Here is a 20,643-nt window from a genome sequence, read left to right as displayed (position 1 = left end):
GGGATGTGTTTTTACTGGGGGGAGGGCGAGGGAGGGAGGGATGTGTTTTTACTGGGGGGAGATAGAGGAACTCTGATTTCAAACCTCCGCTGCCTTACGGCCATACCCACTCGTGGGAAAGGCTTCAGGAGGAAACAGAGAATAAATCCAGAGCTGGAATCCCTCAGGCAGTCAGGCGTTTTCTTCAACCTCGATCTGCTAACTCCTGCAACTGGTGCCAAGCAGTATCGGCCCTTGCCTTTCCCTTGGACAACATTGGTGGCATGTGGGGGGGTGGGGGAAGACCTGCTGCCTGGGCAACTGATGGTCTTCCATATAACCTTGCCCAGGCCTGTGCCCTGGAGAGGATACTCCAACATCGCCTAACCGCAACGGCACAACAGGGAAAGTATCACACTACTGGTTAAAAGCCTGCACTTGACTGGTGTAGAGCAAGGCGCCGGGGGTTGCTTTCGACAGAGGGACAGGCCATCGTTCCTCACTGGACAGCTACTACCCGCCTCAAGCTGGGCAGCCCCCAGCCAACTAGGTGCTGACCCGCCACAATCACTGGGTACGTGGGGCTTAGGATACAAATAGCCTGAACTGCAGCCTGTAAACACTGCACCAAACATGACAGGAACACAAAGAAAGAAGCCAGCACTCAGACTAGGATGCTGGAATATACCGACCATGACCACAGGTATATCAGATGACCTTCGAGAGATCAGCAACACACGCAAGACAGCAGTGATTAACAATGAACTGCTAATACTTCAAGTGGACATCGCAATGCTCCAAGGGGGACATGCCTCGCAGAATCAGGAAGCCTATGTGAGAGAGACTATACCTTCTTCTGGCAGGGGAAGGGCTCCGAAGAGCCGAGAAAGCATGGTGTCAGCTGTGCTGAGACTGAGACTGACGCGCAGCAGAAGATAGTGGAGCCTAGCAAGAACTGGACGGAGCAGATTTTCTCACTTCGACTCCACACAACCGATAGGACTGTCAACCTTGTCAGCATCTGTGCCCCAACCCCCTACACAAGACGCAAAGGACAAGTTCTACGACCAGTTCTCAATGATAATGCAGAGGATCCCATGTCAGGAACAGTTGTTGCTACTCGGTGACCTCAACGCCAGAGTGGGTGCCGACAACAAATCCTGACCATGCTGCCTGGGGCAGTATGGGATTGGCAGTATGAATGACAATGGCCAACGACTGCTCGAGCCTTGCACGTTGCATGAACTGTGTGTCACCAACATCTACTCCCAGACCAAAGCTCAGCGCAAAGTGTCCTGGCAACGGCCCTGCACCAAACACTAATACCAGACACCGCCACCTGAGAAACGAGGTCATGACTCACTCTCTGGTTTGCTGCAAGATCAGACTTTAGCCAAAGTAGATGCTCTATGCCAAGTCTCAACGCAAGCAGCGCATCGATGCCAGTAAGACCCAACACCCAGACAAACTGGGAGAGTTCATCAAGTCTCTGGAAGATGTGCTCCTTGCAGACCGTCCAGAAGGAGATGCTCAGCAGAGATGGAAGTCTCTCAGGGACACTATCCACAGCACTGCATTCAAGGCCCTTGGGAAGAAACAGTGAAAGACACAGGACTGATTTGAAATGAGCTCAAGTAAGGTCACTATAGCCATCAAGGCAAAGCGTGTTGCACTACTAGAGCACAAACACAGCCCCACCCAGAAAACACTGCAAGCGCTAAGAACAGCAAGAGGCAAGGCCCAGAAAAACAGCCTTGTGCAAATGATGACTGGCTACAACTATGCAAAAGCATTCAGTCATCATTTAACATGGGCAACATCTGTGGAGTGTACAAGGGAATCAAGACGACCATCGGTCCAACCGAAAGCAAGACAGTCCCACTGAAAACCATAACAGGTGAGATCATCAAAATCAAAGCAAGCAGATGGAGAGATGGGTGGGGCATTACTCCTAAATCTACTCCAGAGAAAACAGCATCTCGGATAACGTGCTCGACGCAGTGGAATGCCTGCCTGTCATGGAGGAACTGGATGCATTGCCGACTGCGGAAGAGCTGAGTAAAGCAATTGACAGCCTGCCCATTGGGAAGACACCAGGATTGGATGGCATCAAGCGTGCAAAGGGCGCCCTGCTAACTACCTGCACAAACTACTGCGCTGGTGCTGGAGAGAGGGAGCAAGACATGAGAGCCTGCAACATTGTCACCCTATATAAGAACAAAGGAGACAGAAGCGACTGTAACAATTATAGGGGAATCTCTGTGTTGAGCATTGTTGGGAAGGTCTTCACCCACGTGGTCCTGAACAGACTGCAGAAAATCGCTGAAAGGATATATCCTGAGTCTCAGTGCGATTTCAGGTCAGAACGCTCCACAATGTACATGATCACCGTTCGACACAGCGTCTTTGTTGACCTCACGAAGGCCTTCGACCTTGTGAGCAGAGGCAGCATGTTAAAATTCCTCACTGGGATTGGTTGTCCCCCGAGGCTGCTCAGGATAATTCAGTCATTCCACACAGACATGAAGGATGTCGTTCAGTTTCTCATTCTTCTTCAACATTCGCAGTGGTGTGAAACAGGGCTGTGCGCTTGCCTCCACCTTGTTCAGTATCTTCTTTGCTGAAGCACGCCTTTGGAACATCAACTGATGGTGTCTACCTCCACCAGATCAGACGGGAAGCTGTTCAGTCTGTCCCAGCTGAGGGTGAAAGCCTCATTTCGGGGGACTCATCAGGGACATGTTTGCAGACAACGCTGCATGGGCAACACACTCAGAAAAGCAGCTGCAATGCCTCATGGACAGCTTCTTAAGAGCCTGCCAGGACTTCAGCTTGACCATCAGCCTGAAGACAACTAACATGTTGGGACAAGGCAATGAGCAACCCCCTGCCATTACCAACAACAATTACTAGCCGGAGGTAGTCCACGAGTTTACATACCTTGGTTCCACCATTACGGACAGTCTCTCCCTAAACTCCAAGATCAACAGATGGATCGGACGAGGAGCCTCAATATTCGTCAGGCTGACAAAGTGTATCTAGGAGAATAGAAAGCTGACTACACAGACCCATGTTGCAGTCTACAGGGCCTGTGTCCTCAGCACACTGCGTTACGGTAGCGAGACCTGGAGCCTCTACTCCAGACAAGAGCGGCGTCTCCACACCTTCCACTTTCGCAGCCCGAGACACATCTTGGACATCAAGTGGACTGACCGAGTCACCAACAATAAGGTCCTGGCCTGTGCCCAGACACTCGGCCTCTTCACCCTGCTCCAAGAATGTCATCTTCGCTGGCTGGGCCACGTACATCCCATGTCAGAATGGGGACTGGCCTCCGGCAAGAGAGCACAAGGGCGGCCCTATCTTCACTTCAAAAGATGTCTGCATAGAGAGAAATGAAGTCACTGAACAAGAATGTCGAGATGTGGGGGGACATTGCAAGTGATCGCTCTCGCTGGAGGCTGGAATTACACAGAGGTCTAAAAGTAGAGGAAAAGCTGAGGATTGCTGCTGAAGAAAAGCACACCCGCCGATAAGACAGCACCAAGACAACACCGGAGGACAGCACCTTCCAGTGCAGTCACTGCAGTGGAGACTGCCACTCCTGTGTGAGCCTCTACAGCCACAACAGACACTGCTTTACTAACAAAGGTTTAAGCAAGACTTCCCCGGCACAGATCCATGATCTCGCAAGACTAATGGATGCCAATTGCTCTTAAGGTGTGAGCATTGCCGACAAGGTCAGCTTTATTGCCCGTCCATAATTGCCTTAGGGGTGATAGATTTATGACAAGGATTTGAACCACATGAGTAAGATGGTCATGCTGCTGCTATATGGCTAAAGGCACCTAGACATTTTGCCTCTCCATCTGTTCCACCATTCAGCGATCTAACTCCATAAACCCGACTTTGCCCATATCCCATATCAACCTGTGAATACAATTACACAAATCACCCTTGAAGCTTTCTTCGTCCTGGTTTGATACTCTGAATACAAAGCTAAATAAAAAACAATCTGTTCTGAAAGTTATGCTCACATTAGCAGCTGTGACAATTCCACTGCAGCAACATTCTAAGTTAAACAACCTAGAAAATTCTAAAAATAAAGTCAATTTACCCTACCTCTTGAGATTAACAAATTTTAAACAATTGCAGAATCCAAATGTACATCTTCACCAAATACTAACCAGTTCTCTCTTGGGCCATATGCTACCTGCACACTAGGTGCAGCTGAAATCCAACCATTTGTTTTTGATATATATTGTTTTTAAACAGACTAAAAAAGGGGCAAGAGCATTACATCCACCCACATTCACTGGCAACAGCAATAAATTGAAGTTAGCTTAGAACAAAATATTAATGCCTTCTAACGACAAGAGGAAAAACAAAGCAGATCCATCAGAGCACAGACATTACACAGATATCAATGGGCACTGCCTCATTGCAAAGTAGGCATCGATAAACAAATACATTTGCAGAGCAGCAGAGAAATTAATTGAGAAATAGGCACCAGTGAACACTGAATTCACGAGAAGCAGGCACACTCAAATTAATAGAGGGGACAAATGGGAATATGGGAATAAATATGAGGGAAGGATAGGTTTTAATTGGTGGAATTATATTTTTAACCCAAATAAAGCATACAGTTGCCTCACAAACATCAGAGTAACAAGTGGTAGCAGTACACTTAGACAGGGCTCATACCTCAGCATCGATTACATCTGTAATGTATCTCGGAGTAAGCAATGGCATTCGTACATATTGCAGCAGATCTGGTAGGAATTCCTCTCGTTCTTTCTTGGAATGTTTGACCCAGTTTAATACTGCTTCAAACACTGGTTCTTCTGAATCCACCTGGAACAGCAGCAGCACATCAGAACCCAGACAGCTACTCATTATACAACAGGGTGCTAGTACTGAAGCTCCACACATATCAACATTCAACTCCGGTAACAGTCATGAGTCCCACACCAATTAGATGATAACTGCAGGTCTAGGGGTACAGAGGGGTGTGGGTGGTATGTGAGGCAGTGTGGGTGGTTGGGGGGGGGCATGGGTGGGATGGGAAGCATGTGGAGTGGGGTGAAGAGCATGTGGAGTAGGTGGGAGTGTGTTTGGGTTGTAGCGTGCAGGTGTGTGCGTGGGCGCATGCGCGTGCGCGTATAGTTGGGTGAACGATCAAGCCACATTCTCCAACTGACGAAGACCTCAACACAAATTTACTGAACCGTCTCCTTGGCTACATTATCACATTCCATACTGTATGAAGGATTTACTTTTTACCCATATTGTAGCCAACAGCAGTTTTGAGTATTCATCATATTCATTGGTGGATCACGATTAGTTTTTCCCACAGAACATTGATTAAAGTTAAATGTCTTTCTAAGTGCAATAGCAATACTGAATGTAGGTACTGTCAGGAATTAGCAGAACTTAAAGTGGCATCAAGTGGTAAAGGTCAGCAGTTGCAAGTGTGGTATAAGGTGATCGGGAGAATCAACGTTTCGGGCATGAGCCCTTCTTCAGGAAACATGCCCGAAACGTCGATTCTCCTGCTCCTTGGATGCTGCCTGACCTGCTGCGCTTTTCCAGCAACACATTTTCAGCTCTGATCTCCAGCATCTGTAGTCCTCACTTTCTCCTGGTATAAGGTGATGCCAAACCACAATGCATATTTAATATGTTGTGGGCTCGTATTTAGCATCTTGAATCAACACTCCAAGCAACACAAGTCACAAAATATCCTGAAAACAGGTTGGGTCTTCAATTGCAAACCCTATCTCTCCTTTGTTATCACACACTGTCTGACATAACAAACAGTCTTTGTAGTTGAGGCCTTACCTGAATCTCATCACACCGAATGAGTTTTTCCACTTCCCCCTTGTTCAGCAGCATGAATTCCTCATGTTGGACAACTTCTGGAAAGTTCTTCTGGCTGAAAACCTCTGCGGCTTGCATCAGATCCACACAGCTGTGAGTCTCTGCAAATTCCTGGATTCCCAGACAGTTGGATGGGTCTAACTGGCTCTCCAAAAATTCACAGCAAGCCTGCTTCACACCTAGTGAAAGGTATGCACACAGTGTGTACACAAAAACGGTCAATTGTGTAGTCTGTAATTTTATTTCAGTAGCAGCACCCACAGCAAGGAAGTGATACCATCTGGAGCAAATCAAAGACCAAGGTTGGTTCACTGCCAGCATTCTTAGGTCAAAGGAAGAACATTATGGATATAAGCCCCATTTCTAAATATTTGAGCCAATAACCCAATGCAGTACTGAGGGAGTGTTGCACAGTTGGAGGTACATTCTATCAGAAGAGAAATGAAACGGAGGTTCTATACATCTTCTCAGGTGGATGTATAGGAATCCAAACAATTTGAAATTCTCCTGAGGTCTTGGCCAAACTTTGTCCCCCAGAGGGAAAATACCAGGGATGGTAACAATAGTCCTTGGGGGAAAATGAAGTACTGGCGTGCTGGAGCTCCAATTCGATAGTTTTTGAGTTGGACCAGTGTGCATCATAAGTTTTAGTTTTTTTTCTTCCCCACTGGCCCACTCTCACTAAAACTGCTTATCACTATGTAAACAATCCATGCTGCATGCAAATTGGTTGTGTTTCCCAACTTTGTGAAAATAGCTATTTTTAAAAAGTATTTCATCAGGTATAAATGTCTTTGGCACATCCTGCAGTCAGCAAAGGTGCAGTGTAAATACAAGTTATGGTTCTCTTTTCACTCTCCACAGTAGAACTGATAAAGCAGCAATATACAGAGACACCTTGATTACCCCTCATGGGCGGGGAGTATTTTGCTCGGATAATTGGATTTCGGATAATTGAATGCTGGATAACACAGTTTAACCAAGCCCCGGGACCTTGCCATCTTGTTGGATAATCCAAAATTCAGGTAATCGAATGCCGGATCATTGAGATTCCTCTGTACCAGGTTGCTATTTGCAGAGTGTAACAGGCCTGAGGTGAGCTGGTAATTGATGTCACACAGCATTGCAATACAGTTTTACAGGATGAGCTGTTGGTTACACTCAGCCCCAGACTGCCCAACAACAGAGAAACTGAGAAGAGAACTAACCTTTCAGTTGGAGGAGACAGGCCGCGGGAAGCAATTCCTGAACATTTTCCACTGTGACATGGACCGTTTCAGTATATACAAAATCCAACAGGATCTCCATAGTGGAAGCCGTCAGACCCTGGATATCTACGTCAGGTTTACCTTTCTCTGAAAGCTGCAAGGGAAGAAGAAACAGTAGCCCAATCACATCACAGGAATAAATTCAAGTGTCTTCTAATTTTATTAGAGGTTCAGATCTCAATCAGGCATCAGAACAGATTCAAAGCCCACCTCACACTTTCCTCCCCACCCTGTGAAAATATATTCCTGCCACCACACCATGCAGTAAGGCTTACCTTACACTGACCCCAACCTTCAGGGACGATCTGACGCAGCTATGTTTAAACAGTCATGAGCTTCAATGCAGTAAAGCCGAGTGCCACATAACCCATACTAGTATAGCTATACTACATATTTATCTCTGGTCACTTGCTGGAGTCATACTCACAAGAGGGAACCCAGTCCCTTCCAGGCAAACAGTAAACCAAGTGCCAATCTGAGTGATTTACCTGCAGACACCTGAAAATGTACCAGTTTGAGCAGCACTCTCTGCCGGAGGAGATGGGTACTACAATCCACAGAGATGGATTCAGCAAATCATCAGGAGAAAGGATTAAATTCACAGCACTACTAGCAGCTGGTATTTAAAACAAATAATGACAGGGCTGTAATTAGACACTAAATTTAAACTAACTATTAATCAAGTCATTGGGACACATCCTCATATTTAGAACTTCTTTTAAAAGGAATCAAGTTTTCTTTCTCAACCAGGAGTTCGCTCGTTATAAGAGTTCATTCTGAGAGAGTCAACTCTGATTCTTCATTACTTGGGAAATTGGTTCAGATCTACAGAGTTTAAATTAGATAAAATGTGAGGTGCTGCATTTTGGGAAAGCAAATCAGAGCAGGACTTATACACTCAATGGTAAGGTCCTAGGGAATTTTGCTGAAGAAACCTTGGAGAGCAGGTTCATAGCTCCTTGAAAGTAGAGTTGCAGATAGATAGGATAGTGAAGAGGTGTTTGGTTTGCTTTCCTTTATTAGTCAGAGTATTGAGTACGGGGTTTGGGAGGTCATGTTGTGGCGGTGCAGAACGTTGGTTAGGCCACTTTTGGAATATTGCAAGAAATTCTGGTCTCATTCCTATAGGAAGAATGTTATGAAACTTGAAAGAGTTCAGAAAAGATTTACAAGGATGTTGCCAGGGTTGGAGGATTTGAGCTACAGGGAGAGGCTGAACAGGCTGGGGCTATTCTCCCTGGAGTATCAAAGCCTGAGGGGTGACCTCAAAGGTTTACAAAATCATGAGGGGCATGGATAGGATAAATAACAAAGGTCTTTTCCCTGGGGTGGGGGAGTCCAGAACTAGAGGGCATAGGTTTAGGGTGGGAGGGAAAGATATAGAAGGGACCTAAAGGGCAACTTTTTTATGCAGAGGGTGGTACGTGCATGGAATGAGCTGCCAGAGGAAGTGATGGAGGCTGGTATAATTGCAACATTTAAAAGACATCTGGATGGGTATATGAATAGGAAGGGTTTAGAGGGATATGGGCCAAGTGCTGGCAAATGGAACTTAATTAGGTTGGGATATCTGGTTGGACTAGTTGGATTGAAGGGTCTGTATCCGTGCTGTACCCTAATACTCTATGACTCTAATATGCCATTCTAATCTCCATTCCTCAGCTAATGAATCAGTATGCCTCTGTGTTGAACATTACTTGGAAGAAATACTGAGAATACCAATTGAAAGAAGTGCCTCTCCATGTCACAGGTCATCCTGATTCACTATGCCTTCAGGGTCACTGTATCAAAATCCTAGAATGCCCTCTCTAACAGCACTGTGGGTGTACCTACAACACAAGGACAGCAACAGTTCAAGCCAACTGCTCACCCAGTATATCTCTCAGGCTGCCATTATAATCAAGCCAAATGACCAACTTTGGTTGAATGACCAGAGGTCTGCACAAGCTACACAGTATCACAGGAATTCTAAATGGCAGATGCATCATGCAACAGACAGAATGCTTCAGTCTTGCTGCATCCAGTTGTGAACCCTGGTGGACCATTTAACAACTGCCCAGAAGAGGAGGCTCTGTAAACATCTGGCCAATTCAAATGAATAGGCAGCAGCTAATAATGACAACTTTACAAGGCTGAAAGGGCTCTTGTAGTGTACAGATAGTGTCTCCACTTCTGAACCAGGAGGTCTAGGTTCAAGTCCCCCTTGTTCCAGAGGTACGTCAGGTTGATTAGAAAATATTTAAAAGTTGCAGGGCAACATGAAGGTATGTTAAGCCTTACTACAATAAATCCTCTGTATCTGTGAGTTCACAACTTACAAATTTGTTTAAGCCAAAAAGTAATTAGTAACAAAATTGAACATCTGCAAGCAAACTCGCATATGCACAATTTTTAACCTGTATTTTTAAGGGGCTTTGCACTGACGAATTTCAGTGTTCGAAGGGGTTCACAGAAATGGAACCCTCACACATTCATTTCTCTTATTTAAGGTAACCGATTAAACTTAGAACTATGGACTATAAGTAGTGATAGGTTTACAGTTGGTGACTTTCAAATGTTAAGTTTTATTTCTGGTGGATTTAGTTAGCAGCCCAAGGCAACTCAATCTTACATGAACAGGATAAAGATTCTATAAGATCTTAGGACACTTCTGCCTGGACAGCCATAAGTACAGGAAGTTGCATCAGCTGCAGGAACTCGTCTCTAGCTTTCAGAGCTCAAGCAGCAGCTGAAATCACTATGTGCCTCCAACACAGCTTTGTAAATAACATAATTTAGATGATTATCCTATTGCTTAAGAGAGTTTAATAGAGAGGATATGAACAGCCATCAGGCAGTCAAGGAGAACAAAGCAAGTAATACAGCAGCCTCATGTGAGCAGTTCACTTTCTGACAGGAACTCAACTTGTGAATAAGGAGGAGGGCGATAGTTTCCCTGGGGAGTGCAGATGAAGGCCCAGCTGTACGGGGTGGGAAGGAAGAGGGTCAGAAAAATAATTGTGATAGGGAACTAACTAACCAGGAGGGCAGCCAAGTATCTCTGCAACTGCTGAGCACTTTGAGGCAGAGGGAAAAGTGAACAGCCAAAGCTCATGTACTAATGACATTGGTAGAGGCTTTGCAGGTTGATTTCAGGAAAAAAGAAATTTTAAAAATAGCACCTCAAAAGCTGTAATCTTCCAAACTACTACAAGAACACAACAGAGGTTAGCTCAGGAATGGCAGTGGCAGTAGCGCAAGTGGCAGGAATGGCAGTACAGAACGGTGGACTTCAAATACCTGGAATACTGAGACCAATTTTGTGGAAGGTGCAACCTGTCCATCAGATTGGCAGCTCCTCAGCATGAGCGATTCCAGGATGTTGGCAAAGAACAGCTGGTGCTGTTGATATCATTTAAACTAGCTCAGCAAGGGGATGGAATCTGGGTATGGATTCAGAAGGGAGGAAAGCAAAATTGCAAATCTAGACAAAGTTAGTGAGCATGAGTGGAAGGTGAAATGGTTAGGAAAATAGACAAAGGAGTTGTCTAGTGATTAGTGGTATATATTTCACCACAAGCAGTCTGCTGAATAAGGCAGATGAGCCCAGGGCACAGATATACACTTGAAAGTATGGCTGCCATTAGCAAAATCTGGCATACAAACAGACAGGAATGACAGCTCTTCATTCCTGGTTACAGGGTTTTCAGGCAGGATGAGTAGAAAAATAAACAAGGAGGTGGTGGGGAAGAATGACAGAATTGGTTAAGGAAATATTTATTGGTATGCTATGTAGAAGGAACATCTATGAGTCGAACTGAGGCACATAGAAGGGCAATCACACTGGTAGAGTGTGCTACAGATCAGTCCTCATTTGCCAGAAAGGTCATGTGCAGATTATATTTTATAATAAGTAACATGCATATAGGGCCATGGAAAAATCAATTATAGGAACCACATAATATAGGGCATGTAATTAAATTTTAAAACAAACATTTCTTTAGATTCCACATCAGAGAGAAAAAGAGGAACAAATATATAGGTAATAGGTTGAGAAGTGCAGAAACAACAGGGCAGTAATATTGAAGAATTCCAACTACTCAAATATTAACTGGGATAAAAGGTAAAGTGTAAAAATCCAAATTAAATTCTTGAAATAGTCAGAACTGTATAAATAACCAGCCCAACAAAAGAAGGGCGAGTTCTGGACTTGCTTTCGGAGGATGATCTGAGTATGCGGAAGGGATACCAGTGGGACAGCAGCATGTGGTAATAATCATTAGGATATGGTTAGATTTAGCGTACTTATGGAAAAGAATACAGTCACATCAAGAGCAAAAACTTTAAATTGGGGAAAGGCCAATTTTGGTAAAGTGAGATGTGGTTTGGCAAAAGTGGACAGGAAATGGGTACATGGCTGTCACAGCAGTATGAGATACTCGAGAAGGAAGTGTTGTGGGTGAAGAACAAAAACTACCATAGGAAAAAGGCTGGGACGATCAAAACTAGATGCTACCACTTCTCCCCAATGCATGTCAAAGAACATATGGAGTAAGGTACATGGGAGTTAATAAAGTAGTGACAACGTCACTGGACTCGTAATCCAGAATCCCAGGTTAATGTTTTGATGAAAGTCAGAAGTCACATGACACCAGGTTATTCCCCAACAGGTTTATTTAAAATCACAAGCTTTTGGAGCACTGCTCCTTTGTCAGGTGAAGTGGAGGGAGGTGCATGAACACAGAATATATATAGGCAGCCTATACATTCCTCTCTTTCAAAAACAAGTAAAAAAAAATGGAGGATCAATATTGCAGTTTAAACAGGTACATTTCCAAATTGAAATGGGTGGATAAGAGCAGTCAGCGCTCTGATATAACCATTGGACATGCTGAGAAAAAGACACTGGGACTTCAATGTGCAAAAGAAAATGTTGTCATTTTACATGTTTTGCTTGTTTTTCTTAATTATTCTATTGTGATTTATTTCAAAAGTAACAAGGGAAGCCATTATCAATTAATGCTTGTTATTATAGAATTTAAACATTGCTCAAAGCCGACTAGAAGTTGAACCTTTATATATTGTCAGGATACAAGAAACTAACTTGAAAGAAAAACAGACACCATTTTATACAAAATAAGAAGTGGGTGCTGATTGGCTGGGCCATAACTCCATACCAGTTAACTGTCAATCTTAATTCTCAGACCAGGCAGCTAGGTTCTGAGTATTCAGGACACAACCAAACTCTGCTACATCCCCATGACAATCTCCAAGACCTCTCAACCCCTCCTCCTCCAACCTTGACCTTGAACAACATTTGGAAGAATCGCTAAGGATGGCAAAAACATCAGGTGTACTGTCAGTGGGGGCCTTCAATGTTCATTACCAAGAGTAGCACATCACCGGCAAAACCAACGGAGTTGATAAAGGTCATAGCTGCTAAACTAGGTCTGCGATTGACTCTAGTTTAAAGAAGAGTGTAGGAAGGCATACCAGAAGCAGCACTAGGTACACCTACAAATGAGATGTCAACCTGGTGAAGTGACAAACACAACTACTTAAATACCAAACTGCACAAGAAATAAGTGATTGACAGTGCTAAGCAATCTCACAACCAACAGATCTAAGCTCCACAGCCCTGTCACATCCATGAATGAGGGTGGACAATTATAAACAATTCATTGGAAAAGGAGATACTCCAAACATTCCTTTATCCTCAATGATGGGGGAGCCCGACACATCAATGCAAAAGGCTGAAGCTTTTGCGACAATCTTCAATTAATAGTGCTAAATGCATGATCCATCTCAGGCTCCTCCAGAGGTCCTCAACGTAGTTCCTTAATACCTCTCCTTAGTAAAACATCTGTCACTATCTTGGATCTTCTCAGTTGATTTAAAAATTGGTAAACTGACGAATGTTAGTGCTGCTGTGAGAAAGGAGTTACCAACCTTTATGGCCAAATTCAGAGCCAGCTTACCTCACTGGTGAACATGGCACAAAAGTAATCACTGCAAGCAGCCAACACAATACGATGAGCAGGAAAGTCCTTGCTATCAACTCGCAATGTGACATCGCACAGGGTGTTACTCTTCCTCAGAGAGTTCATAGTGTTCAGAATGGACTTGGCGTGTGAGTTAGTCATTATATCCCGAGGAGCCATGTTGAGCCTTTCCACTTTTATAGTCAGTGAAGAGAGGGATAGTTACCTACAGCTGGATTAAAATCAGACCAATAACACTTATTAAAAGGCTAGGAAAATGAATGCTCTCAGGTTTAGTATATTATTCGCAAAATTTAAGGCTATACGTTTAATATAGATTTTTGTTTAAAGAAAATATTTGACAAGCAATAGTACTATCTGAGAAATCATGGACATTGTTCACCATACCCATCTTTCTCCTCAGCTCTCTGCTGAGATTTTGCCTGTTGGCTAACCTAAACAGGCAATTTGTTTCTGTGTGTTTTGATCTCAAGGCCTTTCTATTCCTTATCTGGTGCATCACACTGACTGTTCGTAAATGTTCTCACTGACTATCCTAACCAAATCCACATACCTACACTCAATGCCACTGGCCACCCACAGTGCTGCTAATCCACGCACAGCAACCAGCCTCCTTCTTAAAAGCTGGTGCATTGCAAATCAGATTTCTCATTTCTCAAGATATCTTGGGCTATTTCAATCTTAGGATTAGTGCATTTTCATTCTAAGACTTACATTATTTTGTTGTCGCTGACACAAACACAAGTGTGTGTTTGTCTGTGAGCCACAACACAACAGAACTTTCTCCTTAACTCAGTCCATTGTCACCATAACTCTAAACCAACCACAAGGCAAAGATCTCCCAGTCACTCACAACCACACTATCTAAAGTTCTTAAGGTACTAATCTTGGCTCAGTGGTAGAATACTCACATTCCACTCGGTGTGATTTCAAACCCGAATAATTTAAGCTGGTGGTCAAGGAATTCAGTCTAACTTGAGATGGTATCTTTCAGATGAAATATTAAACCAAGGCCTCTCTCAAACAGATGTAAAGGATCTCATGCTCTACATGAAAAGAAGCCCGATCCAAATGTTAACTAACGAAAGCATTCAGGCCTTGTCTGGAGAACATGGATTCAACTTGCTCTGAAAAACATTTCAGAAATAAACACAGGGCATCAATTCCACATAAATGTTTCCAAAATGCACATTCCACATCAGAACCTTCAGTTACCGCAGTGTATACCAATCCTTCTGTTTGTGGGCGGCACGGTGGCACAGTGGTTAGCACTGCTGCCTCACAGCGCCAGAGACCCGGGTTCAATTCCCACCTCAGGCGACTGACTGTGTGGAGTTTGCACGTTCTCCCCGTGTCTGCGTGGGTTTCCTCCGGGTGCTCCGGTTTCCTCCCACAGTCCAAAGATGTGCAGGGTCAGGTGAATTGGCCATGCTAAATTGCCCGTAGTGTTAGGAAGGGGTAAATGTAGGGGTATGGGTGGGTTTCGCTTCGGCGGGTCAGTGTGGACTTGTTGGGCCGAAGGGCCTGTTTCCACACTGTAATGTAATCTAATCTAAAAACAGAATGCCTTGATGGGTTGTTACAACCACTTTCCTGTCATAAACACAATTTATTTGCCAATTCTTGACTCTATTCTGCTTCAGATTTGTACCAGGACAATAGATTAAACACATTGCTCCAATTCTGAGCACAGACTACAGCTTGTTGCCCCAGTTGTCTTATGATATTTGTACTCTTATCAAGTCCAAGAAATAACAGACCTAGGTCTCTTCTTGTGTCTGAATACTTGACGCTAGATCAGTATTGATGGATTAAATTGAATAACATGAATTTAAAAATCTGCTGACAGTAGTGTTGCAACAGAAAACAATGCAGTGGGAATCTGTAGTTCCTTGTGATCCTGAATAGCAATAATTAACCCTGTAGTGTATGCAGAGAAACAATGACAACAACGTAAATTGCAAAAGCAGCCTGACAATGTGGTTTGTGAATGTTTTAGAAACATTAAAAGGAATTAGACACATTATTTGTCCTTACATCACAGAAAAGGCTTATTCTTACAGCATCCACAGTTCTATCTGTTTTTATTTCGGCTTATTCTTATATTTGTTTGCCAAACCAGAGTTACTAGCACATTTGATAAGCCATGGGAGAGCTCAAGTCCACCACCTACCAGCAGCATACAATTACTCCTAAGCTTTTCCGTTCCTCCAGAACTGGGCAAAGGTAATTTCATAGAATTTCTCTCAGTTCAGTTGCCTTCAGCCATACCCAGTCATACCACCTGGAATAAAAAAAAGGATCAATATGACAAAATCGATTCACTTCTCAAAGAGTGCACTTCCACTATGTGAACACAACCTGAGTCTGTCATACAAATTAAAAATATTACAGCATTATAGGCCCTAGTAAACCAAGTTGTTCTCTCTAGGCATGAGACTTCTTTCTATCAGTAGCAAATTGCAAACCCTAGGAGCCTGTTCCAGTAATTCAGCCATACTCTGTGGAAATACTCACTATAAAAAGGTCACAGGAAAACAGTTCCACATTATTCTTATATGGACTTGGCAACAGAGTAGCTTCAATAGCTTCTGCAAACCTCATTGGTGGAGCTGGGATTTTCTTTATGTTAACTGTTTCCTCCTCACTCAAGTACTTTCACATTGAAGGATGCATATGGACCTTCTAAGCTGTCTTGTTCATGATTTTTTGGTATGTTAACACACCTGGGCTACCCTAGCACCGTGCAAAAAAGCCAGCATTTAATCATTTAGCATGGATCTGTAACCATAGGCTGAATCCAATCATTACTGATAGATTTAAAGATACCATCTTAGTGCGGGTCTTAAACTTCACAGCAATTTTCTTGAATCGTTTCCCTTAACTTTATCACTAAACACCCCCACCCCAATTGTCAGCAGTGTCAAAGCCTCCAGCAAGATTAGGTCCACACTCTGGAACTTACCTTCTAAATCCCTCAGTTTTGTTTTTACCATTAAGACATTCAAAGCCCCTTGGGTGCTTTTCCGATGAATGTGAGCAAGAGCTTTTCGGGCACAGCCAAGTTAATTATAACCAAGAATTAAAAGCAAAGTACTGTTGGAGTTCTGAAGAGGAGTCAGATCAGACTCTCATTATCATCAAGCACTAATGTAGAGCACACACCTTCTTGAACCCACTCTCAGGAAATGTCTAAGGTAATTTTTCCACATCAAAACGTTTAAATCTAGAGTTAAATTTCCCAATCTAATTCTATCACAAAGCACTTGCTCCATTTACCTGGTATTCCCTGAGACATTGCTGGGTGTTTACTGACCCTTGCTGTTGTTCTTCTACACCCTCACCCCCCAATAATCTTCCTTTTTGTTGATGTTAGCCCGTTCCCAGTTTATTTCCAATTATCTGGATTCCTCATCTTTTCCTCCTCCCTTACTCCATTTTTTTTCTGCTGTATCCTGGATCTGTACAACTCCTGGCAACAACTGCAGTGATATCACCTGTATCCCTGGAGGTCTCTCCTCCGCCCTCCTCCTCCAGATCCTGGTGATCTTGACCCTCCTCAGTGATCCCTCTCTGAGTGGCTCCCTGCCCCCCCCTTTACCCCTCCCCCTGGGGATTACCCCATTCCCGGTTATTCACCCCCCACGACCCTAAATGGTTCAGAAAAGATTTACAAGGATGTTGCCAGGGTTGGAGGACTTGAGCAATAGGGAGAGGTTGAATCGGCTAGTGCTATGTTCCCTGGAGAGGCTGAGGGGTGACCTCAGAGAAGTTTCTAAAATCATGAGGGGCATGGATAGGGTAAACAGACAAGGTGTTTTCCCTAGGGTGGGGGCGTCCAGAACAAGAGGGCATAAGTTTAGGGTGAGAGGGGAAAGATATAAAAGAGACCTAAGGGTCAATGTTTTCACACAGAGAATGGTGCGTGTGTGGAATGGGCTGCCAGAGGAAGTGGTGGAGGCTGGTACAATTACAACATTTCCGTGCAGTACATCTCTATGACTCTTAAGTGCACCCAAGTCCAGCTCCTCGAAAAGCGCGTTAGGGAACTGGAGCTGGATGAACTTTGGATCATTTGGGAGGCGGAGGGGGTTATTGAGAGGCGTTACAGGGAAGTAGTCACACCTCAGGTAAAAGAAAAAAGTAGAAGGGTTACAGTCAGGGGATGGAATGGGAACTGGCAGACAGTGCAGGGATCCTTTGTGGTCGTTCCCCTCAATAACAAGTATACCGTTTTGGATATTGTTGTGAGGGACGACTTACCAGGGTAAGCAATGGGTCACAGGTCTTTAGCACATTGTGTCCCTGTTGTTCAGAAGGGAAAGGGGGAGAGGAGGAGAGCATTAGTCATTGGGGACGCCAAAGTTAGAGGGACAGATAGGAGATTCTGTGGGAACGGGAGAGACTCACAGTTGGTGTGTGCCTCACAGGTTCCAGGGTTCATGATGTCTCGGATCATGTTTTCGGGATCCTTGAGGCGGAGGGGGAGCAGCCCCAAGTCATGGTCCACATAGGCACTAACGATATGGGTAAGAAATGGGATGGGGATTTATGGCAGAAATCCAGGGAGCTAGGGTGGAAGCTTAGACCTAGAACAAACAGAGTTGTTATCTCAGGTTTGTTCCCCCTGCCACGTGCTAGCGAGGGGAAGAATAGGGAGAGAGAGGAGTTGAACATATGGCTACAGAGATTGTGCAGGAGGGAGGGATTTGGACACCTGGATAATTGGGGCTCATTTTGGGACGTCTACAAACTGGATGGTCTACACCTTAACCAGAGGGGTACCATATCCTGGGGTATGTTTAATAATGCTCTTCGGGAGGGTTGAAACTAATTCAGCAGGGGGATGGGAACCTGAATTGTAGTTCCAGTGTACAGGAGGTTGAGAGCAGTGAGGTTTCAAGGTCGTAAAAGTGTCCACTTCAATGCCAGGAGCATCCAGAATAAGGTGGGTGAACTTGCAGCATGGGTTGGTATCTGGGACTTTGATGTTGTGGCCATTTTGGAGACATGGATAGAGCAGAGACAGGAATGGCTGTTGCAGGTTGCGGGATTTACATGTTTCAATAAGAACAGGGAAGATGTTAAAAGAGGGTGAGGTGTGGCATTGTTAGTCAAGGACAGTACTCCGGTGGCAGAAAGGACGTTTGAAGACTCATCTACTCAGGTAGTATGGACTGAGGTTAGAAACAGAAAAGGAGAGGTCACTCTGTTGGGAGTTCTCTACAGGCCTCTGAATAGTTCCAGAGATTTAGAGGAAAGGATAGCAAAGATAATTCTGTATAGGGTAATTGTTAAGGGGTCTTTAATTTTCCAAATATTGACTGGAAATACTATAGTTCAAGTACTTTAGAGAGTCTGTTTTTGTCCAATGTGTGCAGGATGGTTTCCTGACACAGTATGTAAATAAGCCAATAAGGGGTGAGGCCACATTGGATTTGGTACTGGGTAATAAACCCGGCCAGGTGTTAGATTTGGAGGTTTGAGCACTTTGGTGATAGTGATCACAATTCAGTTATGTTTACTTTAGCAATGGAAAGAGATAGGTATATACCGCAGGGCAAGAGTTATAGCTGGGAGGAAGGCAATTATGACCTGATTAGGCAAGATTTAGGATGCACTGGATGGGGAAGGAAATTACAGGGATGGGCACAATTGAAATGTGGAGGTTATTCAAGGAACAGCTACTGCAGGTCCTTGATAAGTATGTACCTGTCAGGCAGGGAGGAAGTGGTTGAGCAAGGGAGCCATAATTTACTAAAGAAGTTGAATCTCTTGTCAAGAGGAAGAAGAAGGGTTATGTTAGGATGTACCAAGTTAAAAGTCACACGACACCAGGTTATAGTCCAACAGGTTTATTTGGAAGCATATAATCAGGGTAAACATGATTCTGAAGATCAAATATTTAGTCAACATGGTGAAAAGTGATTTTCTCTCCAGTGTTTTGATGTTAGTCATGAGGACACTCTGTTGCCTGAATGGTTACAATTGTTTTTAAATTTGATGGTTAATAATGGGGAACTTAGATATTTTGAATTAATTTTTTCGAGCTTTCCATCTTTTTCCCCACAGGGAATGAGAGAGGAGAGATAGATACTTTCCATGTACAGGATCTGACTATTTCCTATCCTTTTCTGTTATTGGCACTTACTACTGTTTCTAACACTCTGCAGCTCAACCAGACTGCTGCGTTTTGACAGAATTTCCTTAACTTGAAAGATTCTTGGCGCAAGTCTCGAGTTCTCCCTCTTATTGCCTCCAAAGCACAGCTCAAAAATACATGCAGCATTTAATTTTCACATTGCAAAATTCTCAATTCATTTATAGCAGTCAAACCTTCATTTTAGTTTATAGTCTCAAAATGAAAAAGACGTGGCCTCTTACAGACTGGATTTTGTCTCAAGCGTTCAGGCTTCTTGGGACATCACATATTGCCTCACAGAGATCCCCTTGACAATGCTGGAGGCAGATGTTTATCAGATAGGTTAGCTGCCACATCTCACATTTGGGATTGCACACTATCTCTGTTAGTTGCAGAGGCTGGGAGTGAAACATGTACTTGTACATCGAGAACCAAACTGAGTTTTTGGGTTGCTGCACTTGCAGCATGTTCAATTGGTAGTTCCACCTGATAGAGGTGAGGTGAGGTTTGGTGTGTGTCCACACTTGCGGTCAGCCAGACATTGGTAATACAATTTCCACATTCCCGTTGTGTAGTTGCCCTGCAAGTGACTCCAAACCCATAAGCTGGTAGTTAAGACATACCCCAGTTACATTTTTCTACTTCCAGCTGGTTGACCTGCTGACAACAAATTACAAACATGTTGATCATTTGTGACAAACTGGGATCAGAGCAGGAGGAGACAATGGTGACTAACCAGCCAGCTGAGTTCAGGAGATGGATCTGGATGAGTAAAACTGTCACTTTGAGCCAAGAATCATGAAGCTCTACTCCAGTTAACTTTACCTGCCAGATGTAAAATAGGAAGTTGATTAATGAGGTCTCCTAAAAAGCTGAGTTTTCGAGCTGATTGAATTTCAGTTCTAAACTTGTGCATATTTATGGTCTGGGATTTGAATTCCAGGATTTTGACCCAGACCAGTGAAGGAATAGTGATATCTTTTCAAGTCAGGATTGTGTGCCACTTGAAGAGACATTTGTTCCCAAGCACCTGGTTGCCTTTGTTCTTCGAGATGGTAAAGTCACAGGTTTGGAAGGTGCTGTTGAAGGGGCTGCTTGGGGAGCTGCTGTAGTGCATCTTGTAGATGCAGTGGGAGAAAAACAGGGCTTTAGTTTGTAGTTTAACAGTTGAGGGCAGCCTGTGGGCTTTGGAGTGTAACACTTCCTCCCAATTTTCCACGGAAATCAACAGTCTCCATTTTGGATACAGTGTGGATAAGGGGCAGAGTACTTTTTTTAGATTAGATTAGATTAGATTAGATTACTTACAGTGTGGAAACAGGCCCTTCGGCCCAACAAGTCCACACCGACCCGCCGAAGCGCAACCCACCCAAACCCATTCCCCTACATTTAC

At 44.0% G+C, this 20,643-nt stretch overlaps 1 protein-coding gene across 3 annotated transcripts in view; it reads right to left on the bottom strand.

Moving 5' to 3' along the window:
- Nucleotides 1–16,676, bottom strand: part of klhl12 (kelch-like family member 12) — a 54,425-nt gene extending 37,749 nt beyond the window's left edge. The window contains exons 1-7 of one of the 3 annotated variants that reach the window (XM_043717058.1): nucleotides 16,074–16,675; nucleotides 15,282–15,392; nucleotides 14,020–14,235; nucleotides 13,085–13,319; nucleotides 7,068–7,221; nucleotides 5,821–6,038; nucleotides 4,684–4,833 (exon numbers count right to left, since the gene is read on the bottom strand). In XM_043717058.1, the coding sequence (XP_043572993.1) occupies nucleotides 4,684–4,833; nucleotides 5,821–6,038; nucleotides 7,068–7,221; nucleotides 13,085–13,267 (705 nt within the window). In that variant the 5' untranslated portion in view covers nucleotides 13,268–13,319; nucleotides 14,020–14,235; nucleotides 15,282–15,392; nucleotides 16,074–16,675. Of the gene's footprint in view, nucleotides 1–4,683; nucleotides 4,834–5,820; nucleotides 6,039–7,067; nucleotides 7,222–13,084; nucleotides 13,320–14,019; nucleotides 14,236–15,281; nucleotides 15,393–16,073 lie in introns of all 3 variants that reach the window. The other 2 variants (XM_043717060.1, XM_043717059.1) reach the window with 2 other exon arrangements.
- Between the last annotated feature and the right edge of the window lie 3,967 nt (nucleotides 16,677–20,643).

Source organism: Chiloscyllium plagiosum, chromosome 26 (genome assembly GCF_004010195.1).
Source record: "Chiloscyllium plagiosum isolate BGI_BamShark_2017 chromosome 26, ASM401019v2, whole genome shotgun sequence".
NCBI classification, from domain to species: domain Eukaryota; kingdom Metazoa; phylum Chordata; class Chondrichthyes; order Orectolobiformes; family Hemiscylliidae; genus Chiloscyllium; species Chiloscyllium plagiosum.
Note: the sequence above shows the minus strand (reverse complement) of the source record. Positions and strands in the feature narration are given on the sequence as shown.